The 23013-nt window shown below is 37.3% G+C and overlaps 1 protein-coding gene across 2 annotated transcripts in view; it reads left to right on the top strand.

Annotated features, from left to right (window-relative positions):
* SEC23B (SEC23 homolog B, COPII coat complex component) overlaps window positions 1-22363 on the top strand; it is a 39912-nt gene extending 17549 nt beyond the window's left edge. For both annotated transcript variants that reach the window (XM_079123388.1, XM_079123387.1), the window contains exons 10-20: window positions 472-595; window positions 2362-2442; window positions 5394-5483; window positions 6289-6395; window positions 8336-8489; window positions 10637-10714; window positions 13513-13674; window positions 14144-14230; window positions 16508-16663; window positions 17628-17693; window positions 20075-22363. In XM_079123388.1, coding sequence (XP_078979514.1) covers window positions 472-595; window positions 2362-2442; window positions 5394-5483; window positions 6289-6395; window positions 8336-8489; window positions 10637-10714; window positions 13513-13674; window positions 14144-14230; window positions 16508-16663; window positions 17628-17693; window positions 20075-20164 — 1195 coding nt within the window. In that variant the 3' untranslated portion in view covers window positions 20165-22363. The remainder of the gene's footprint in view (window positions 1-471; window positions 596-2361; window positions 2443-5393; window positions 5484-6288; window positions 6396-8335; window positions 8490-10636; window positions 10715-13512; window positions 13675-14143; window positions 14231-16507; window positions 16664-17627; window positions 17694-20074) is intronic.
* Window positions 22364-23013: the final 650 nt, after the last annotated feature.

Genomic DNA, 23013 nt, shown 5'->3' with positions numbered 1-23013 from the left:
ACTTTTTGTTTGAAATAATTATGGATTCACAGAAATTATAAATGTGTTGGGAGTACAGAGAGGTCTCTCCATAGACTTCATCTAGCTTTGTGCAGTGGCAGCTTCTTATATAAGCATAGTACATTGCCAATACCGGGAAACAGACTTTGACACAGTACAGTTAACTCTAATGCAGACCTTATTTATATGTACTTTTTTTTCCTTTTGTATGTGAGTGTATATAGTTCTAAGAGATTTTATCATCTCTGTAGACTTGTGTAACAGCTATGGTAATCAAGATATAGAACTATTCTTAAGGATTTTTAGTTTAATGTTTTAGAAATTTTTTTTCCTAAATACAAACTGAACTTGCTGTTTTTTATTTAAGCACCTTTATGGACATGGTTTTCTTTATTGTTTCTAAACACTGAGGGAGCATCTGAATGACTTTCAGTGATCCTAATATTTACTTTCTTTTTTCTTTTTTCCTAGAGGCCACATGGTGATGGGAGATTCTTTCAATACTTCTCTCTTCAAGCAGACATTCCAAAGAATTTTTAGTAAAGATTTTAATGGAGATTTCCGAATGGCATTTGGTGCTACTTTAGAAGTAAAGGTATGATAGCCTTTTAAATCTTTAATGGAGGCCTGGGGTTGTGACTCAGTGGTAGAGTGCTCACCTAGCATGTGTGAGGCACTGGATTTGATCCTCAGCACCACATCAAAATAAAACAATAAAGGTATTGTGTCCATCCACGATTAAAAAAAATATATTTAAAACAAAAAAAGTTAATGGTATTAGAGTGTTGTTACTTTTTTTTTTTTTTTTATCCCTTCTTATTTTTTATTTCGAAGTAGGATCTCACTAAGTTGTCCATACTGGCCTTGAACTTGTGATCCTACTACCTCAATCTCCCAAGTAGTTGGAATTATAGGTACATGCTCTGCACCCATCTAGAATGTTGCTGCTTGTTCAGTAGTCAGACTTCTGGCAACTCCAACTGGACACAGACAGGCATGTAAAGACCAATTAAAAGAACCTCTACAAAATTTGCTGTCATAAAGTATATCATTCATCTTATCCCAAGGATAACCTGCGTATTTGTTAATGTTCTAAACAAATCAGTTTCTGGTTCCTCTGCAGGCCCTGCTCCACCCTGCTTTAGGATAGTTGGAGTTAAGAGGAGGGGTGATAAAGTGAGTGAAGCAGCATTTTGGCCTCAAGACAGCAGCCGCAATGTGGTCACTGTCTACCCAACCTTCAGTTGGGTCACTATATTACATAAGCAGTTTATATTAGTACCTCCCCAAAGAATAATCAGAATGCTCTAAAATAGACAGCTTTGTAAGTTTTGGTTTATTTTTCCATGTAGGGACTCATAGCCTAAGACAGTTGACTCTGAGTCATTGAGAAAACATTAAAAAAGGGCACTAGAAACTGTGATTGGAGAGTTGAAGGTGATCATTAAGTTATCTAGGTTAGCCTTTAAACAACATTCTCGTATGTCTGAGATTTTTTTGTTGTTAAAGGTAAAGAGAAACGGATGATTTTATTTGTTTGTTTGTTTTTTGGTATCAGGGATTGAACCTAGTGGTGCTTTACCACTGAGCCATATTCCCGCCCTTTTTATATTTTATTTTTGAGACAGCGTCTCACTAAGTTTCTGAGGCTGGTCTTGAACTTGTGATCATCCTGCCTCAGTCTCCTGGGATTACTGGTATACGCCACCATACCAGCAGAAATGGACTGTTTTGAAATGAGTTCAGATTTAAAAATCTAAGCAATTGGCCTGGTCTGGGCTTCGAGAATTAAGTATTTTTAAAGCAGCACAGAACAGTATGGTCACTAATTAGAACTATGTAAATATCAGACATAACTTTCCTATATTCATATATGAATACACGACCAGTGAAACTCCATATAAGGTACAATCAAAAGAAGGAATCCTAATTAGAATAAGTTATACTCCATGTATGTATAACATGTCAAAATACACTCTGTTGTCATGTATATCTAAAAAGGACAAATTAAAAAAATTAGAAAATAAAAACACAAAAATATGTAAATAATTGTGACTGTGGGATTGGAAAAGAACATAGTATGTTGGTAGAATTGTTATCTTCAATGTGTATAATTTTAAAGTTTGAAAAGTAAACTGAGAGTTGAAAATGCTAGATCATCTTCATGCAGCATCTAGAGGTAGATTTATTAAAGTTCTAATCAGTTCATGTGGCCCTGGAAAAGTTTGTAGGGGAGCAGTTGGATGTTTTGATGCCTGTGGGATTTTCTTTTGGTGAAATGGCATTACCATATTTGCCTATTGTGAGAGCAGGGTAGATCTTAGTGATTTTAAAGTTTACTGTGTTGTGAATTTATTTTAGACATCTCGGGAACTGAAGATTGCTGGTGCCATTGGTCCGTGTGTATCTCTGAACGTGAAAGGACCCTGTGTATCAGAAAATGTAAGGAAACTTCTATCACCCTCACTTTCCCTGGAGTTAATTCATTAGAGGAGTCTGAGCATAATGATCTTGTATTGTGTCACCTTTGATGGGGGGTAAGGAATAACTCTTCTGACAGTCACTCAGAGATGGTGTCAGAGAGAAAGAAATTGACAGATCAGAGATTTTAGTGTCTTACTAAGAATCAGAGCCGACATGAAGGAGATAGATCCTAAGTCCCCCTGATTCCACAACCCACGCATGAGTGACTGCTGCGGAGCCACAGGCATCCCCTACAGTACAAGGCAAGCATTCAGCAGAATCCTTCAGGGATTCTATATGCTCCATTCCCTTGGAATTGATACCTTTGCCTCACTCTCAGCTAATAATGAGCCTTCCACAAAAGAGTCTGCCCTGAGTTGGTGGGGAAGCAGATGATACTGTTACATATACAGACATTGTGTTCTCTAGTAACAATTTGTGAGTGTATATGAACCAAATTCAGTCATCACTTGGGAGAGTGGCTTTGCTGATGGCTTACATCCTCTTATTATATATACTTCAGCTGCCGAAAAACAAAGCTTTTGGTGTGATGCAGTCTCTGCAGGTGGTCCCAGGTAGGGGTAACACAGTGAGGACTTTCCCTCGTGGTCATCCTCAAAGGGAGGGTGGACTGTAGAGCCAGTTGAGTTCAGGGCTTACATCTATGGCTCAGTAGCTGAGTGACCCTGGCAAAGTACTCATTTGCTCTGTGATTCAATGTCTTTATCTGGCAAATAGGGACAATAACAATACCTATCTCACAGCCTTGTTAGGAGTAAATAAGGTGTTCAGGTGTGGCATTTGGGACAGGGCCTGACACATGGATGTTCTGTTTCACAGTATCAGCTTTGTCTTCATTAGCCAGGAGAATTCGGCCCTGAAAGTTTTGATTGAGGGATATGGATACAAAGAGGAAAATACAATTTTCAAGCAAACAGAGAAGTTTTAAGGAAGAATAAGATGAATTCCTATTCAATATTGGTAATTGTTAACAGTTTGCCATAATTGTTGTGTCTTCTTTTCTTGCCACACTTGCCTTATCCATTTTTTTTTTTTTTTTTTTTTTTTTGATGCCGGGGATTAAACCCAGGGCCTTGTGCATGCTAGGCAAGCACTCTACCAAGTGAACTGTATCCCCAGACTCTTGCCTTATCTTTTTTTTTAGCATTTCTTTGACACAGTAGCTTTATCAACTTTTTTTTTTTTTTTTTTTTAGATGATACTAGGAATTGAACCCAGGGACACTCTACCAATGTGCTAAACCTCTGCCCCCTTTTTAAAGTTTTTATTTTGACACAGGGTCTTGCTAAATTGCTGAGGCTGGCCTTAAACTTGTGGTTGTTTTTTCTGAACCTCCTGAGTTGCTGGTATTTCAGGCATGTACCACTTTGTCCGGCATCCTTAGTGTTTTAAAAAATCTAAAACAGTCTTCATCTTTTTTTTCATTTGTATATATAGTGCTTGCCTTTTTTTTTTTTTTTTTTTTTTTTTTAACATGACATTGATTTATTGAAGAGACAGTGTCAGGTGTCTTCTCTAATAGAATATTTGATATTCTAGTAGAAATATTGATATTTCTGATTGTTTCCTTGAAGGTGTATCTACGTTGTTTCTTTTCTCCCTTTCTTGAGAAGTGAAAGTTTTTAAAGGTGTGATTAAATTCGGGTTGCAAAGAGCTTAATGGTTTTAGCATCCATTGATGATCCTCACTTGAGTCAAATTATTTCACTAGAAATTATAAAATGATGATTTTCCGATTCTATATTTATATATATATTTCTATATTTATTCTATATCTTCCTCCAATAAAGTCATTTAAATGCTTAAGTAAAGTATTTGTGTATTAGAGAGAAAATGTTATTCTGGGGCACTGGAGAGTTGTGGCCTTATTGGGCTGGTGCCTAGAGAAGGGGCTAGTGAGGAAAGAAGGAAAGGCTTGTGAACTCCTTTGAGTTCTTGGCCTTTTTGCTGGGTTTTGCCCTTCACCTTCCAGTGGATGTGAAATTCCTGGTTCTTTTAGAGAATACCTCTAAAAGGGAAGCTGAACATCCACAAATCCACCCATCTCACAGTCTTTCTTAGGAAGTGCTAACAAAACAGAGCGCCCTCCCTGCTCTCTACCTTAGAGCTGCTGTGCAATTTCACTTAAGAATCTTTGCTCTCCACTCAGTGTACAGTGTACAGTGTGGGTGGATTCAGAGTAACATGGATGACTCTACTAATGCCTAAACACAGTTTTCTGCATACTGATGAGGCATGTTACAGCATAAGGTGCCAGCTCCTCTACCATGATAGAATATATATTTCAGAGTCTTGTAATCCCAGTTGAGGTTTCTTGGTGTTTTTTTATATTTGTGTTGTTTTCATCTAGATGTTATTATTGAAACAATGATACTCAAGTTCACATTTAAGTGAACCTTATATTTATCACTGGGAGCCATTCAACGAATCAGTGAAGAGCAACCTTCAAACCATTACAATCTCCCCAGTTTTTTCACTGACAGTTAATATATAGCTTTTGCAAAAAACAGTTAAATTAGTATTTTATCGCTAATCTTTTATTTCTTGACCTAATAATGATGGTGTCAGAAGTATATAAAACTTTCAAAATAAGTAGATAATTCTTCTATTACTTCTTCCCCAGTCCTGCCTAATTTTGTTGACTTCAGTGTTATATGTTGAATATATACGATGTAATGAAAATTGTTCGGAGTGCCAATACAAAAAGCTTAAAGTTCTGTGAATATAAATGTTAAGGCTTTTTCTGGTCTGTAATTGTATTTTTCTCAATAAAAAATTTTCACTGAAATATAAAATTTTACCTTAAAGGTAATGTTCTAAGTGTCCTGACTTGGTCATCAGTGTTTTTCTTCAGCAGTTAATCATGGGGTTATATTTTTGTTTTTTAAAATTCCTCTTCTCATCTGTAGGAGCTTGGTGTTGGTGGCACAAGTCAGTGGAAAATCTGTGGTCTGGATCCTACATCTACGCTTGGCATCTACTTTGAAGTTGTCAATCAGGTGGGTTTGGATTTCTTCACATGTCTTTATGTCATAGTTTCTTACTTTCTGATTTATTACAAGCCAGTATTCTCTGATTACTTTTGTCACAAATCTCTGTACTGCCTCTGTATTAAAGCCGATGCTAGTCTGGTATGATCTTTTTTATTCCATCAGGATTTAGAGTCAGACAGATAATTTTATCACTTTATTATTGAACTGATAAAATCATTACAAGAGTAATGGCTTTTATCAGCCATCACACTTCATTGTAATGTTTGTGAATTTTCCCAATATTTTATTAAGAAAAATTGCAAACATATGGAGAAATTGAAAAAAAAACTTTCATAGTGAATACCCATATATCCACCAGGAAGATTCGTAATTAAGATTTTACTGTAGTTGCTTTATTGTATGTATATCTATCTTATTTATATGCATTTAAGAGCAACCTACAGTCATAGTTTATATCTCCCTGAACATTTCAGCACATATATTATTAACTGGGGTTCAATTTTTTTTTTGTCCCCCTCTACCCCTGGCCCCAGTGCTGGGAATTGAATCCAAGTCCTTGTATATACTACACATGTGCTGTATCACTAAGCTATACCCCCAATCAAGGAGTAGTGAATGTGGTTCTTTTTTTTTTTTTTTTTTTTGAGGTATAAGTTATGTACAGTGAAGTGAATGTGTAGGTCCAAAACGTACCATTCAGAATGCATCAGGAACCTTACCATGTTAACTGTCAGTTGATGTAGAAGAGCACTGTGGGCTCTGACTGAGTCATGCCTGTGGCAGTGACCAAGTGTGGCCTCTTGCTTTGCAGCACAATGCCCCGATCCCCCAAGGAGGCAGAGGCGCCATCCAGTTTGTCACACAGTATCAGCACTCCAGTACCCAGAAGCGTATTCGCGTGACCACCATTGCCCGAAAGTGAGCCATCCTGTTTCCTTTCTATTGAGCCACTGATTGATGGTTTTCCTGTGAAGAGATAGTTTAGCATCTATAAGTTTGTCTTTCTGATTCCATTAAATGGTTCAGAGGAAGAGGAGGCATTCTTGGTTACTTCAGTTGGACTTTGGGCCTGGGGTAATCAGCTTTCATTAAGAATGTAGTTCATTGAAAATTATCTATCATGATTTTATTTTTTAGCTAAGTAAAGTAACTCATAAATACATCTTATTAAATATTCAAGCAGAATATAAGTGCATTTATATGGGTTCCATATCCATAGATTCAGCCAACCTCAAATGGGAAATATTTAAAAGAATTCTGTACTGAACATGTATGACTTTTTTCTTGTCATTATTCCCTAAAAAATACAATATTAACAACTATTTACATAGCATTGCGTCAGGTATCATAAGTAATCTAGGAATGATTTAAAGTGTGCCAGGCATAGTGGTGTATGCCTGTAATTCCAGTGGCTCAGGAGGCTGAGGCAGGAGGATCACAAGTTTGAAGGCCAGCCTCTGCAACTTAGCAAGGTCCTAAGCAACTTGTAAGACACTGTCTCAAAATAAAAAATAAAGGGTTGGAAATGTGGCTTAGTGGTTAGGCACCTCTGGGTTCAATCCCTGGTACCAAAAAAAAAAAAAAAAAAAAAAATATTTGGCAGCATGTACATAGATTATTGTAAGTATTATGCTATTTTATTTAAGAAACTTGAGCATCCATAAATTTTGATAAATGAGGAGGATCTTGGTGCCATTCCCCAGTGGATACCAAGAGATGACTGTATATTTATGGATATGGGTCTTTCCACTTATTCTCCCTAGACGTGCTGTTACTAATTTAACCTCACAATCCCATTTCTGTGAAGTCATATACCATATATGTTTGTATGTATTTGCAAGCCTATCTCTCACTTATTTTAGTGGTTAAATAGGATTGCATGGTTTGGATGGTATATATCACTCCTCTTTTAAAGGGCATTTCAAGTTCTGCCTTCTTACGGTGGTGCACTTATATTTTTAGGTCTTTGCACACACAGGTATTCTTTCCAGCCCCTCACAGACATAAAATTTTGGATGCTAGAGAACTACTTTCTTAAGAGGCCAGTTTGTAGTCTCCCCAATAGCATAAGGAGAATTGCCTCATTTACAATGAATATTATCAATTTTCAAAAAAATATTTTTAGTTGTAGATGGACACAGTAACTTTATTTTATTTATTTTTTACGTGGTGCTGAGGCTCAAACCCAGTTCCTCACACGTATTAGGCACATGCTCCACCACTGAGCCACAATACCAACACCAATATCAATTTTTAATATGAAAGTAAAAAGCAATATCTCACTTTAATTTGTACTCCCCCATATGTCAGTGAGTTATGTGCTTCTTCATATTTATTGGCTATATATATTTCTCTTTTGTAAAATCTGTTTCTTCTTCTTGTTCATTGATTTTCAGAGAAACTGTGACATCTGAATATAATTGTTATGTTTGGTGTGCATATCTGTTCCCAGTCTGTTGTCTTTTAACTTTGTTCATTATGTCTTTATTCATCTGGAAAACTTTCTGTATGCTAATTCTTTTTTCCACTGAGGCAGTGCTGGGAAGTCATTTTGTGAATTTGTAAACATTTAGATTTTTTTTAAGTTTGGTCTAGAAGAAAGAACATGGGATTGAGACAGTACATTTTTGGGTGTCTGTTTTCATGATGTCTTATAGAACACTGTGAATTTTTCTTTTGAATTTATAGCCTTCAGAGATCATGTGAAGGTTATTGAAAATATGTTAAACTCTAGTGATTTCTTAGTTCAAATTTCTGTTGTCTTAGATGAAGATACAGGATATATGTTTATCTAAATGGAGTCCTGGCCTTCTGGTCATTCCTGAACTTAAGCATGGCACTAACTCTGAAATTGTCAGTTGGGCAGATGCACAGAGTCAGCTCAGGCACATTGAAGCTGCATTTGACCAGGAGGCTGCAGCAGTTTTGATGGCACGGCTTGGAGTATTCCGGGCAGAATCAGAGGAGGGGCCTGATGTGCTCCGGTGGCTGGACCGACAACTCATCCGACTGGTAAACAATGGCATTAGATTCAGTCTTTTTCTCTGCTTCACTTTTGAGAAAATTGTCTCTTAATCCTATTATTTTATATAATCAGTCAGGAAGAAATTGTCAGTTACCTTATGCCAAACACTTGATTATTCTGAGACTGATATGAAAGAAGTATTTACTGTGCATTTCCCCCTCAAAGGCTGACCTTGTAGTGGAAAGAAACAACATGCACAGAACATTTGGGGAGTGATGCAAATCTGCAAGTGTTAATAGCTGAATTAAATGAGTCATTTTGGGAATGCTATGACCCTGTGTTTTTCAGATCTGGATGGTGGTTTTGGGAAACAGGGATCTGAGCACAGGGAGTTTAGGGAAATGCCTCATGTTATTATTCTGGGTCCAAAAAGAGGGAGATCACACAATAATGTAAAAGGGAAGATTTTATGTGAAGACTTATTAAAACAGGGGAATAGGATAAAGAGGAGTTGGCTACTAAGAAGTAAAGAGAACTGGCAGATATAAGGTACAGACACTACTTCTAGAACTGAAATAGAGCACCCGCTCCCCGAGCGCTGATTGAGACTGTGGCCCGTGGCTCAATGACTCTTTCATGGCAGAGAACTTACTATGGTGCTGTGCCAGAGGGACTTGCCAGAAATTTTCTCTAGAATTTGACAAAAAATCCATCATCTGGGTACTAGGGAAGGCTGTTCACAGGGAAGTATCTCAGCAGAGGTGCATGGGGTGCTGACTGTGTGTACTCTAGGATCTCAGCACTGGGGAGGCTACAGAGCTGTAGGAGCCTGGTGCTGAGGCAGCTGCCATATGAGCACAGAAGGCAGCACTTGCCGCCATCACCCTCTTCTAACAAAGCTTAGCATCATGCCAATTGGCAAAGTAGTTAAAGGGCCCATATTTATGTCATGGCAGGCAGAAGGGGTAAACTTGGAACACCAAGTCAATGAATTGATAATTGACCTACCACATAATGTACTTTCTCAGAGATTCACAGGATGTATTTGTGATCTAAGACTTAGGGAAGAAACCTATTTAACTCTGTTTAATCCTGTATTTGCCTTTGCCATCTCATGGAACCATTTATCAGGGAGTCTCAGTACTTCAAACAAAACTTGAAAATTGTTTCTCTAGATTTCAAAAGGAGGACAGATAAGCAGACAGCCCAAGGTTGGCAAAGGCTTCATGTGGGAACTGAGACTCAAATCAGATCTTTTTATAAAGAGTAAGATAGGTGCTGACCATATAGCCCATCTTGTAGCGTGCTTGACTAGCATGTGCAAGGGTCGGGGTTCAATTCCCCAGCACCTCGCAGGGAATAATAAATAAATAAATCAATAGTAGGATAATAGGAGAGAAGGCAAGGCATGGCAGGTGGATCCAGGCTGTGGGAGGTAGCCGTGCCCTTCAGCTTATGCTGGGGACATCAGAGAGACCACTGTCAAAGGAAGGTGAAGGTACACCTTGACTGCAGGGGGCCAAGCACTAACCTCTGAGAAGTCCATAGTTAGGAGGAGAGGAGAGGACAAGGAGCCAGTAAAGAAGGTAGAGAGGATTGGTTGGAGAGAAACAGAAAGTGGTATTTTGGCAACTGAAATAAAGTTTCAAGAAGTTTGACTTATGCCACTGGAAAGCTCAAGAAGATGAGAACTATGAAAAGACATGAGATTTATTAGAAACAAGGTAATTGTTAGAAATGGGATTTCTTTAGTGAACAGCCTAGTTCTCTAGTGGCTGAGGAAATATGTGATCAAAAGTGAAGCCCAGAAGGTAAACAATATGGTTCTAAAACCTGCCATCCAGAGAAATGGGAAAACTGAGTTGTCCACAAGAGAATGTCAAGGTGTAACTGTAATTGCTAGTTTTCATGGTATTGGAAGGTTTTCACATGGAAGAGGCACCTGAGAACTCTTCTAGCCTGTTTGTGGTTAGGATGGACCTTGGGCCAGCATGACCTGAGAGCTAGTTAGGGACATAGAATCTCTTGTTCCTCCTGAGAAGAGCATTTGTCTGCTCTTACCCTGAGAAGGGCTGGTCTAGAACTCACGGGAAGTAGCAGATTTAAGACTGCTCTTAGTATGGGATTTTTTCAGGTGACACTAACTTAGATTTTTCTCTTTTCTTTTTTTTCTTTTAAAATGTAATTTCTACAGTGTCAGAAGTTTGGACAGTATAACAAAGAAGACCCCATTTCTTTTAGGTTATCAGATTCCTTTTCTCTATATCCTCAGGTAAGAAATAGATGTATTTTAGCAGGTAGGGATGGAGCACAGTCATAGAGCACTTGCCTAGTGAGCACCAGGCCCTGAATTCCATCCCCATGCATCACAAAGGAAGGAAAGAAAAAAAAAATTTTTTTTAAATAAGTATAAACAAAAAATTATAATTTAAATAAATTTGTTCTTGGGGTAAAGTGAAGACATTTTATGTTTTGAGACTCAGGTATTCTACTTTTTCTGACCCTTTTCCCTCATGTATGAATGAGGACCAATCTCAAAAAACTAAAGGACAAATGATTTCGCTGATAAGCGGATGAGGACATATAATGGGGGGTAGGAGGGGTTAGCGTTAGGGTTAGGGTTAGGTTTAGGGTTAGGGAAAAGGAGGGTAGTAAGAATGGAGGAAGGAAGGACTGTATAGAGGGAAAAGAGGGGTGGGAGGGGTGGGGGGAAGGGAAAAAAATAACAGAATGAATCAAACAACATTGCCCTATGTAAATTTATGATTTTTAATAAAAAAAAATGGAAAAAAAAATGAATGAGGAAATAGAACTTACTCAGTGGGTGGCTGTTGGGGGGTGGGTTACCTGAACTGAGGCCAATCAAGTATTAGATATCTAGCATGGTGTCAGACACCTGCAGCACTTTATAAATGTGAGCCTGCTGGCAGTGGGGGGCCTGGGACTTGCAGGAGCCCATGTCTGATTGGCTGAAGCCATGTGGTATTGTGGGAAGAGTCCTGGACTGACCTTTCAGGGTGGAGCTCTCACATTGGCCCTGCTGCTGCTGATTGACTTTAGGTGAAGTCAGAAATCCCTGTGGATTTTCATTTCTCCATCTTTAGAAGGGAGGAATTGGTCTGGAGAACTGGTTTGCAGTTTCTTCAAAACCATATAATCCTTCCAGAGGACTTTTCCTCAAAATCCAGGATGTAAAGCAGACAGATTGGTGCTGCTCTGGTTGTGCCCATGTACCACCCACCGGCTGGGTCCCACCATAGCTTCTGATCCCAGGGCTGCACTAAGACTCTGAAGAGCACAGTTTGGATGGTTTCTAAGATTCCTTTTGCCAAGGCATTCTAGGGTAGAGGTCAGTTCAGAACCCAGTCTGTGGAGCCAAATGACCTGGATTAGAGTCCAGTTGTGCCACTCAGATGTTAGGTTACATTGGGTAAGTTGCTCACACCTCTGTACCTCTGTTTCCTCACCTATAAACCAAGGATGGTAAGAGAACCTACCACATGGGCTTACTGGAAGGACTAAATAATTCTTGTCAAGTCCTTGTACCTGGTACATAGGATGTCTTAAACATCAGCCATAATTATTTAAGAACCTATGATTTAGTATTTGGAGATTTAGGAACTTAATACTTCTAAAGGCAGCTCCTTTTCATGTTCTAGCAACTCTTTAAAGTGAGCTAAAAGTCTGCTGTGCCCTCTCTAATCCTTAGGATAAAGAACATATGTTTCCAGTGTCATTGCTTGTGCCCTTCTGCCCTGTGCTTAACCTCACTCCAACTAACCAGCCTGCCCTGAGCACTCATCTACCATTCCTGTACATGGAGTCCCCTTCTCCATCCCTCCTCATGCCCCACTCTGGCTTCCTCATGAATGTCTTTCAAGGTATATCCTCAGGCCTTATAGCTTTGGGAAGTCTCCTGCTGGGCCCCCTCCCCAAGCCCACTTTCTTGTACCCTGGCTCATAATTCAAAAGCTTCATTTATGTCTTTTCCCCACTGGACTTAATGTCTTTGAGAGAAAATGTTCTTTCTATATCCCAACTCAGGAACTCTGTAAAAAAATAATTCTTTGCTCCTTCCTTTTCTTATGGAAGCTTTGACATATCCAGAAATGCTTTTTAAATTTTTTTTAGTTGTAGGTGGACATAATAACTTTATTTTATTTATTTATTTTTATGTGGTGCTGAGGATCAAACCCAGTGCCTCACCCATGCTAGACAAGCACTCTACCACTGAGCTACAACCCCAACCCCAGAAATGCTTTTTGTTTGATTGTTTGTTTTTTGTTTTTTAAACTTTCTTGCCCAGAACTGGTGGTACACACTTGTAATCCTAGTGGCTCTGGAGTTTGAGGCAGGAGGATCACAAGTTCAAGGCCAGCCTTAGAAATTTAGCAAAGGCTTTCAGCAACGTAGTGAGACTCTGTCTCAAAATAAAAAATAAAAAGGGCTAGAGATGTGACTCAGTGGTTAAGACCCCTTAGGTTCAATCCCTGGTACTAAAAATAAATAAATGAAACTTTCTAGCTGGGTGCAGTGACACACATCTATAATCCCTGTAGCTCAGGAAGATGAGGCAGAAGAATCACAAATTCAAAGCCAGCCTCAGCAATACTTAGAGAGACCTTAAGCAACTTAGCGAGATCCTGTCTCAAAAAAGTAAAAGGGCTGGGGATGTGCCTCAGTGATTAAGTGCCCCTGGGATTTAATACCCCATACCCCCAAAAAAAAGCAAAAAGAAAAGAAAAACAACTTTCTTAAAAATTTTTAATCATGGTAAAAAACACATACCATAAAATTTACTTGTTTTTAAGTATACAGTTGTGTAGTACTAAGTATATTCACATTGTTGTGCAGCAGATCCCTAGAATTTCTCATCTTGTAAAACTGAAACTCTACACCTAATAAACAACTCTTTCTTTCCCTTTTCCCTTAGCCCCTGGGTCACCTTCTACTTCTTTGTGAATCCAGAGGCTTTTTATTAGAATCTGAGTTCTCAGACCAAAGGTATACTCTTTGTATACAAGTTTATAACTATGTGCATTGGTTTCTTTTTTTCTTTGGTAAATACAGTTCATGTTCCATCTTAGAAGATCTCCATTTCTTCAAGTATTTAACAACAGTCCTGATGAGTCGTCCTATTATAGACACCACTTTGCTAGGCAGGATCTGACCCAGTCCCTCATCATGATCCAGCCCATTCTCTATTCCTACTCATTCCATGGGCCACCAGAGGTAAGGCTGGATGTACATGCTTTTCTTTATTTTTAAAGTAATGAAAGTATTTTATTATTAAAATAAAAATCATAATAAAAATATTTTATAGTAAACTTTTAAGACTTGTATGAAGTATTTTTCATGTAGACACCCCCATTCCCTCTCAACTACAGCTAAAGTCTATTTGAGAGAAAGATTGGATTCATTAAATATATTTCTAGCACAAAACTGAGAATGTTTAAAATTATTTCTGATTTTTAGTTCACAAGATATCATTAAATTCTCTTCCCAGTTGATAAAGGATTATTGGGAGCCTGTTTCTTCTATGAAGTTGAGACTTAAAACCATTGAGTTGGGAACCAGAAAGTGGTGGAAACGATGTGTAAACAACTTTTTTCACTGTTCAGTGGAGCTGAGTGTGGGATTGTAGTGGTTGCCATGTGGGGAAGAAGGAAGACCAGTAACATATCTCCCTTTTTTTTTTTAGCCAGTCCTCTTGGATAGTAGCAGCATTCTGGCTGACAGAATCTTGCTGATGGATACTTTCTTTCAAATCGTTATTTATCTTGGTGAGGTAAGATGATATCAGTTTCTTTCCTGGTGCTTATTTTTGTTTTGTTATTTATTAATTTAGTTAGTTTGTTTTTTAAAATGGCATTTGAAACAAGAAGTTGAACTTAGAGTTTTTCATGGTGGCACATGCCTGCAATCTCAGTGACTTGGGAAGCTGAAGCAGGAAGATTGCAAGTTTGAGGTCATCTTCAGCAACTTAAGGAGGCCCTGTCTCAAAAGATAAAAAGGTTTGCGGGGGCTAGAGTTGTGGCTCAGTGGTAGAGAACTTGCCTGGCATGTGTGAGGCACTGGGTTCGATACTCAGTACTACATATAAATAAATAAAATTTAAAAGGTCCATTGACAACTAAAAGAAAAAAAAAAAGGTTTGGGGATAGCTCAGTGGTAAGGCACTCCTGGATTCCTGGATTTAATCATCCCCTCAGCCCCATCCTGCCACCTCTCCTCACCACATATAATGCATATAGTGCCTTTAGTTCTAAATATGACAAAATTATTTTTTGTATAGTTATTTGTATATTGTATAGTTATTTGAATAGATATTTGTATAGTTTGTATATTTAATATGTTTGTTAGTAAATCTCAAGTGTCCTTTTAAATCACTGTACTTGATTACTTTATGAAGTAAAATTTTAGGCAAGACCAGCTTATTCTTCAGTGAACTTTTTGTACACACTGCTGTCCTTTCAGTGTTATATTAGAGTTATGTTTGGGGCTATACGTTTTCTTGGATGAAATAACCTGGCATAAAAACATTACTCTGGGTCTGTGGATCCTTTAGTTGGCTGTGGGTGGCTTCCAGGGGAGAATCCATTTCTTTCTCAAAGGGCTTCATGAGAAAGAAGTGGATTCCCCAAGGGGAATGGTTTCTCTGAATTATTTGCATCTTTATGGGAGAAAAATTCTTTTATTGAGTATTATACTCAGTGATGATGATTTTTCTCTTGTTTGTTCTTTACATTCGTAAGTTGCATGGGCAGTTGATTTGATTTCCTAGAGTCTCAACATTAGAAGTGATTTCAAATGATTTGAGAAGATATAAATTATGTTTTAGAATTTCCTTAATAACTTAGGAAGTATTAGAAAACTAATACTAACACTGTAGCTTCATTTGGCCTCAGCTTACCCCTTATAGATATTTAATGCAACCCCCAGTCCTACTTATTCACACATTTGTTAAGCACCTTCTGTGTACAAATTAGGACTTCTAAAGACAAAAATAATAATACTGTTTCCACTCTCTGAAAGCCCTGAGTTGGCTGGTTTTGGGTATTCTTATGAACTCTTGGGCCCAAGTGAGCTTGTAGGCACTTCCTCCAGGTCACCAGTCAGTAAAAAACTAAGTCTTGGGGAATGGTAATTGACAGCTTTGAGAAGAGGAGGGCAGGCTGTGGAAGGAGCCATTGAAAGAGGGTCCTCTGGTGTCATATTCAGTTTTGTTGCTAAAACACATTGAACAATTACTGTATCTTATTCTGTTTTCCTCTCCATTGTTTCCTTTTTTTGTATCCATAAAATAACAGGAGAAAGAACTTCAATTTACCTATAAGATACACAAATAAATTAATAAGTATTTCTTGATTTCCTGTGTGTACAAGATATTTTTGAGGACTACAGAAAAAGGAATAAGATACGAAGTATTTAACCCAGTAGGGGAGACAAATAACCTTGATTTTCCATAGTTTATTATGTTGCCTTCTCTTCATTGCCTATTACTTAATTAACACTCTTACTTTCTTACAGGTTTTATCTCCTCTGCCAAGACTACCCAACTCAGGGCCCAGGAGGAATGGGTCAGACCCACCCAATCTATATGGCAGAGGAGGCGTATAATGTGTGTATGCTGTTAGGAAAAGAGAAGTGGGCAGCCAGCCTAACAAAGAATGAAGAGATGACTGGCTAGACTGAGTTATAACTGTGGAAGTGCGATAGAAAGGAGGCCATGGCTTCTTGGTATAACTAATCATGGACTTTGTTAAATAGTTGGTGTATACAGTTAGAAAGGGAAGATGAGGTGTAACTGATGGCTGGGAGAACTGCATAGGTGGTGCCTTGTGTGCACCCTATTTACTAGCTCCTATTTCTCCTCCTCCTAGTCAGCTCTGCTTTACTTCCCTCAGAAACTTCTCATTTTTGTCACAAGACTTCACAGGGAACAAGTTCTGGATGCTGGTAGTAGTAAAATGTCCGAGTATTGATCAGGGCCGCCATTATAGTGTTTCCATACAGTTTTGGTTCATTTTTTTTTTTTTTTTTTTTTTTTTTTTTTTTAACTTAGACCATAGCCCAGTGGCAGAAAGCTAGATATCAAGACATGCCTGAATATGAAAACTTCAAGCACCTTTTGCAGGCACCATTGGATGATGCTCAAGAAATTCTGCAAGCCCGCTTCCCAATGCCACGTTACATCAACACGGAGCATGGTGGTAGTCAAGTGAGTGAACTGAATTTTTGCTCTAATGTTCTGTCAGTTTCATGATCTGTTTTTATGGCTATAAAACCATACAGGGCTCTCCCCCTCCCTAGTTTCAGGGAAACCTTTCTTCCCCATCTTAGGCATTTAGTTATCTGTCCTTCAGTACATACCCACAATAGGAATGAAGTAATCCAGATTTTGGGGATGGTACCAGAAGATCTCAGAAATGACCATCTCCCAAATTAACAAGTGAATTACAACTCCAACAGAGAACACATGGAATGTAGCCTTTGAATCACCTCTTTAAAAGCCCCTTGTTCCTGCTGACGGCCAGAATCACAACCTTTGGGACAGGAGTCCCCTGTGTTTCTTTGCTAGTAAAGTAATAAAAGTTTTTTCCTTTTCTTCAAAGAAAAAAAAAAAACAGACAGGGTAATTACTATTTTATGTGGTGACATAAATGAGCATACAGGTAATCTTACAACTCTATTTTTTAAATGTATGTGCTGATATTAAAGCATAGGATTACTAATGATTTCAGGATCCTTCATGAGTAGGGAGCCAAGGGCTTAAGCTAAAGAAATAATCTAAAAAAAAAAAAAAAAAAAAAAAAAGAAGTTCCTGTACAATAAAAAATATCTAAATATCTATTTTGGGTTGGGGCTGTAGCTAAATGGCAGAGCACTTGCCTAGCATGTATAAGGCACTAGGTTTGATCCTTAGCATCACATAAAGATAAACAAATAAATAAAGGAATTTTGTCCATCTGCAACTACAAAAAAAAATATATATATATAATAAATTAAAAAAATGACCTTGGCCCAGCATCTAGAGTCTTTGAGGATGGGGTTCCAGGTCAATTAAAAAAAACAAAAGTATCTAATTTAACCAAAAAAGTATTGAAAAAAATTTATCTTACTTTTCTCTATTACACTAATATTAATACTTTTAATCTTTAAATGGTATTTTTTGTTTTTCTTAGGCTCGATTCCTTTTGTCCAAAGTGAACCCTTCTCAGACACACAATAACCTGTATGCTTGGGGACAGGTAAGAAATTGTCAAGTATTTATGAAGGAGACCACATTCCTTCTTAAAAAAACCTGTTTTAAAGTCAGAAAAACTGGGATCCTTTTATATCAGAGACAGAATAACTTGGGTATTTTGGTAAGTATAAAAACAAAAGAACCCTTCAATTGATATAGTTGTGATGTGGGGAGCTGACTATGTGGGTCTACCTCCATAGTCCACAGTGTCCATTTGTCAAGGTCAGCCAGGACAGAACACAACACTGTGGCTCCAGTTGGCACTCCACATTCACATGGCAAGGCCTCTCCCAAGACCACAGGGCAACTCCTGCTTACCATTGATTCTGTCTTCTCTTCACTTTTCAGCCTTCTTCCTCCTTGGTCTAATTATTCCCAGCATTTGTCTTTCTCTCACATATGACTTTTTAAATTCTATCTTCTTAGAACCTTTTTAAAACTTAGATAATTGTAAATTTACCTACAGTTAAAAAAAAAAATACAGAGATCTTCCACACCTTTACTCATTTTTCCCCTGATGGTAAAATCCTGCAAAACAATAATTCATCATCAAAGCAGGATATCAATAGAGTCAAGATGTATATTTCCATCACCATGGGATCTCTCATAACTGTCTTTTTATAGTCAACACTCATTTCCCTCCTGCCTATGCCTCTTCTTTAATACCTGGTAACTGCTAATCTGTTCACCAACAATGTTATAAATATGAAGTCACACAGCATATAACCTTTGGAAATTGGCTTTTTTCTCTCAGCATAATTATATAGAGGTTCATCCAAGTTATTAACATGTATCGATTTGTTCCTTTTTACTTGCTGAATTATATTCCACAGTGATAATCCACAGTGAGTATAGCTGTGTCCCAGCTTGTTTAGTCATTCATTCATGAAGACTACATTCATGTACAAAGTTGGAGTTTTTTTTTTGTTTGTTTTTTTATTTGGTAGTGCTGGGAGTTGAACCCAGGGCCTCACACACTCTACCACGGAGTTGCATCCCCAGTTCTTTTTTATTTTGAAGGTCTTTCTAAGTAAAGTAGCCGCAGCTGGTTTTGAACTTGTGATCCTTCTGCCTCAACCTTCTGAGCTGCAGTTACAAGCATGTGCTACCATGCTTGGCTCAGATTTTTTTTTTTTAGCATAAGTCTTCATTTCTTTGCGATTAATGCTCAGGAATACATTTGTTAGGTCATATGGTAGTTACATATTTAGCTTTTAAAGAAGCTACCAAATTTTTCCAGAATGAGTATATAATTTTTCATCCCTACTAGCAATATACGAGTGATCCAGTTTCTCTGCATCCTTGCCAATGTTTAGTGTTATCATTGTTTTTATTTTAGCTATTCTGATAGGTGTCTAGTGGTATATTATTGTGGTTTTAATTTATATTTTCCTAATGTCTAGTGATACTGAACATCTTTTCATGTTAACAGAGGTGTTCTGCAACTGAACTACACCCAAGTCTTCTGATGTTTGATTTATAGAAAATGTCCAAGGTTGTAAGTTGCATTTAGTAGGAGGAATAGAAAAAAATTATATTATCAACTCTAGTTCCCAGAACTGGAAATCCTCTTATAACACTTTGATCACATTTACATTTTTCTAATTGTAACAGTACAGCTTCATTTTAGAAAATTTGAATATTTAGAAAAAAGAATAAGGAAAATAAAATTACCTATAGTTACTATTTCTAGCTTCTTTCTAGGTAATATATGTATATTGTGTGTGTGTGTATATATATATATAATATAAATATAATATATGATATATAGTATATATTATGCATATTATATATTTGTATCTGATTAATACAATATAATATATATTAAATATATGTATATTACCTGTTTCTTTACAAATCAAGGTTTCTATCCAGTTCTTTTCACAGTGTTAATGAACTCAAAAGTGTTTTCCAATATTACAAGTATCCATCTGTCAGTGGAGATGCTGACTTACTCAACTCATCTGTGATGAGTACATCATTCTCAAGCTCCTGTTGTGAACAGAGCACTTAAGAGCTGGGGCTCCAGTAGTGGGGCATACACAGGAGGAGATTGTGTGGGCCTTAGGGAGCTCATACCTGGTGTGGAACTCAACTCCAAATGAGCCCTCAGAACCATAAGAGAGAGCAGAGTAGAAAGGCTATGCTCGAAACTGTGTCTTCAGTGGGTAGGGGTGGTGGCCTAGTCTCAGTAAATCACAGAAGGGTTCTGAGAGGAAATTATGCTTCAGTTGAAAGTAGTAGTAGTTAGCAAAGCAGAGAATGGAGGTGATGGGAAGCAGAGGGAAGACCTGTGAGAGTTCTGAGGTGGAAGGTATTTAACAACTTGTGAGTTCTCACCACTTTTCAGGTATCTGTCAGTAAGCCTTTATCATTAAATTTCAGGAAACTGGAGCACCCATCCTAACTGATGATGTCAGCCTGCAGGTGTTCATGGATCATTTGAAGAAGCTGGCTGTCTCCAGTGCCTGTTAAGCTGAGGATGAGACCAGAAAACTGAAGAAAACACTGTCAGATTATGGTCACAATTGTTTATAAATGCTTAATAACATTCCTTTCACTTTTCTGGCAGATTTTAATAAATAAATCAAGGGAAGTTTTATATGTAAGTCTTCAAATTATAATTTATTTGTATTCTTTATTTGTGCCCTCTTGCTGTACCATAAAATTATGAAGTCATAAATGTTTTGGTACTTGAAGATGTTTATGTGCTTTTTGTATCTTAAGTATTTGAGGTCCATATAAAATCAGAGGTGATGTATTTTGGCAGCTTGTTCAGATGAAAATCTTCATGATCATAAAGGAAATGAATCTGGAGGATGAAAACATTAGTTAAAATAATGCTAATTTTAACAAATTTGATTTCCTGAGGTATCTCTGTGTATGTATATATTAACTCCCTTAAGAGGTATTTCCTGAACTTAATTCTTATTTACTGTCCAGATGTTGAGATCAATGGAAAGTATGAAATGTGTGAAACTCTGTTGAGGCAGTGTGGAGGGGTGCTACCCTGATTCACAGGTAACTTCCATGTCAAGAGTCCAGCCCAAGTAGACATCAAGAATGACTAATGAGAAGCTAAGCGTGATGGTGCACATCTGTAATCTCAGTGATGTGGGAGGCTAAGGCAGGAAAATCACGTGTTCCAGGCCAGCCTGGACAATTTAGGGAGACCCTGTGTCAAAATAAAAGTTTTTAAATGTAGCTCAGTGGCAGAGTGCTTGCCAAGACACACAAGGCCCTGGATTCAGTTCCCAGTACTGAGAAGGGAAAAAAAGAAAGCATTTTAAGTGGCTACAGCAATAAATATACAATCTTAGGTATCAAGTAAAATAATTTGGACAGGTATGGTTTTTTAAATCAAAGTAATACTTATATATGGTCAAAACACTTTATTCTAAAGAACTTATAACAAGTTAACAGCTCCCTTCACTCTCTAAACCTATACTTACTCCTCTGACAATTTCAAGACCTTCTCTTTCCTTCTATGTTTTTTGTTGGTGTATTCAAGTTTAGCAGGTTATCTTTCTTCTTTTCATAGAATGAGAATATTAATACCTTTGTCTCTACTCTCCAGTTTTGATCAGCTATATCTTTATTTTTATATTATCAAGATTGATAAAATCTGTATTTTGGCCTCTAACCATAATTTTGTTTTTCTCTAAGTTGATTGTGAAAGCTAATAAAGAACATTTATACAATTGCGATGATGTAAATACTGTTCATGTCCAGGTCCAGTTCAGGTGGTGAACTGGACATTTTTTCCTCCAGAGGTTTGATGTTTCATTCAGTCCCCATGCCACTTGAAGAAACATTCCAAATGACAAAAATCAAAGTCACTTTCTTCTGTGTTCATCATGCCACATGTTGGCTTGCTTCTCTTTTGGTTTATGATTTCCTAGCTTTGTTTTCCCTGGAATTTCCCTTTTGGGTTTCTTTTTGAGAGAAGTTATTTTTTCTCTCTGATTACTAAGAAATTCCAGCTAATTCTATTGAACAAAATCCACTTTTTTTTTTTCTTTAGATGCTGCAGATGTCCAGTTGCTATCTAGAAATGGTACATAACTGTCACCCAGGAATTTCTTTCATTTGGAATCCTGCATTAGTTCCACTTTTGATCCTATAAGGCATTTTGCTATCTCAAATGACTTTTCCTAAAAAGAGTACATGGGAAATAATTCATCAGATCTAGGCATACCTGCAAGTCTATTCTGTTTTCATATTTGACAACTTCATTGAATCTAAACTTCTAGGCCCCAAATAATTTTCTGTCAGAACTTTGGTGCCATTATTTTATTCAGTCAACAACTAACTGTCCAGTATTTGCTCTGTATGGAGTAGTCTCCTAGGTGCTGGTAATACACCGAATGACATAAATATTCCTGCCTCCATGGAGCTTTGTTCTAGTTAGGAAAGACCAACAAATAAAAAATCAGAAGTAAATGACATTAGAAGGTAACGAGTGCTCTGTAAGAAAATGAAAGTGAGTTCTCTAGAATTTTATGTCTGGTTTCTTTTGTGGTTGACTTCTTTTATAATCCATTCTCTCATGGTGCATGTTTCAGTAGTTCCTTTTTATTGTCAAGTGGTATATTCATTTATACATTCATTAGTTAGTAGACATTTGAGTGGCTTTCTTTTTTGCTACTATGAATAAAACTGAACATCCATATACATGTCTTTGTGGACACAGGGGTTTTCATCTCTTGAGTAAATGGGAATGGGATGTGGGTTGTATGGTAGTTATGTGTTCAGCTTTACAAACTGCTTGCTTTGCTAATAGTTTGTTAATTGTTTTGTGTTCCCATCAGTAAAGAGTTTCAGCTTCTTCAAATCCTTGCAACTTTTGGTATTCTCAATCTGTTTAGTTATGTTAATAGATGCTTTAATTTTCATTTCTGTGATAACTGACATTCCTGTGCTTATTGACCACTTGTACATCTTTTATTGAATTCAAATGTGTTTGTGTTTTAGTTGGGTTGTCTTTTTATAATTAAGTTGTAAGGAGTTCTCTAACATTCTGCAATACATATATATCCTTGTCAGATAAATGAGTTTCAATAATGTTATTCTGTTTTCTCTGCTGTGCCTTATGAAGAGCTGAAGTTCTAATTTTGAAAAAGTCCAATTTATCAATTTTTGCTTTGCAGATCATGCTTTTTGTATTCTAGGAAATCTTTGCTACCAAGGTGGCAAGGATTTTCACCTGTGTTTTCTTCTAGGTTTATGATTTTAGCCTTCACATTTAAGCCAATGACCTCTTTAGAATTAAATTTTTGTAGGTGTAGAATGACAGTTTTCAAAGGATGGGCAATGTGAAGAGT

This window comes from Sciurus vulgaris, assembly GCF_902686455.1.
Source record: "Sciurus vulgaris genome assembly, chromosome: 2".
NCBI lineage: Eukaryota > Metazoa > Chordata > Mammalia > Rodentia > Sciuridae > Sciurus > Sciurus vulgaris.
Note: the sequence above shows the minus strand (reverse complement) of the source record. Positions and strands in the feature narration are given on the sequence as shown.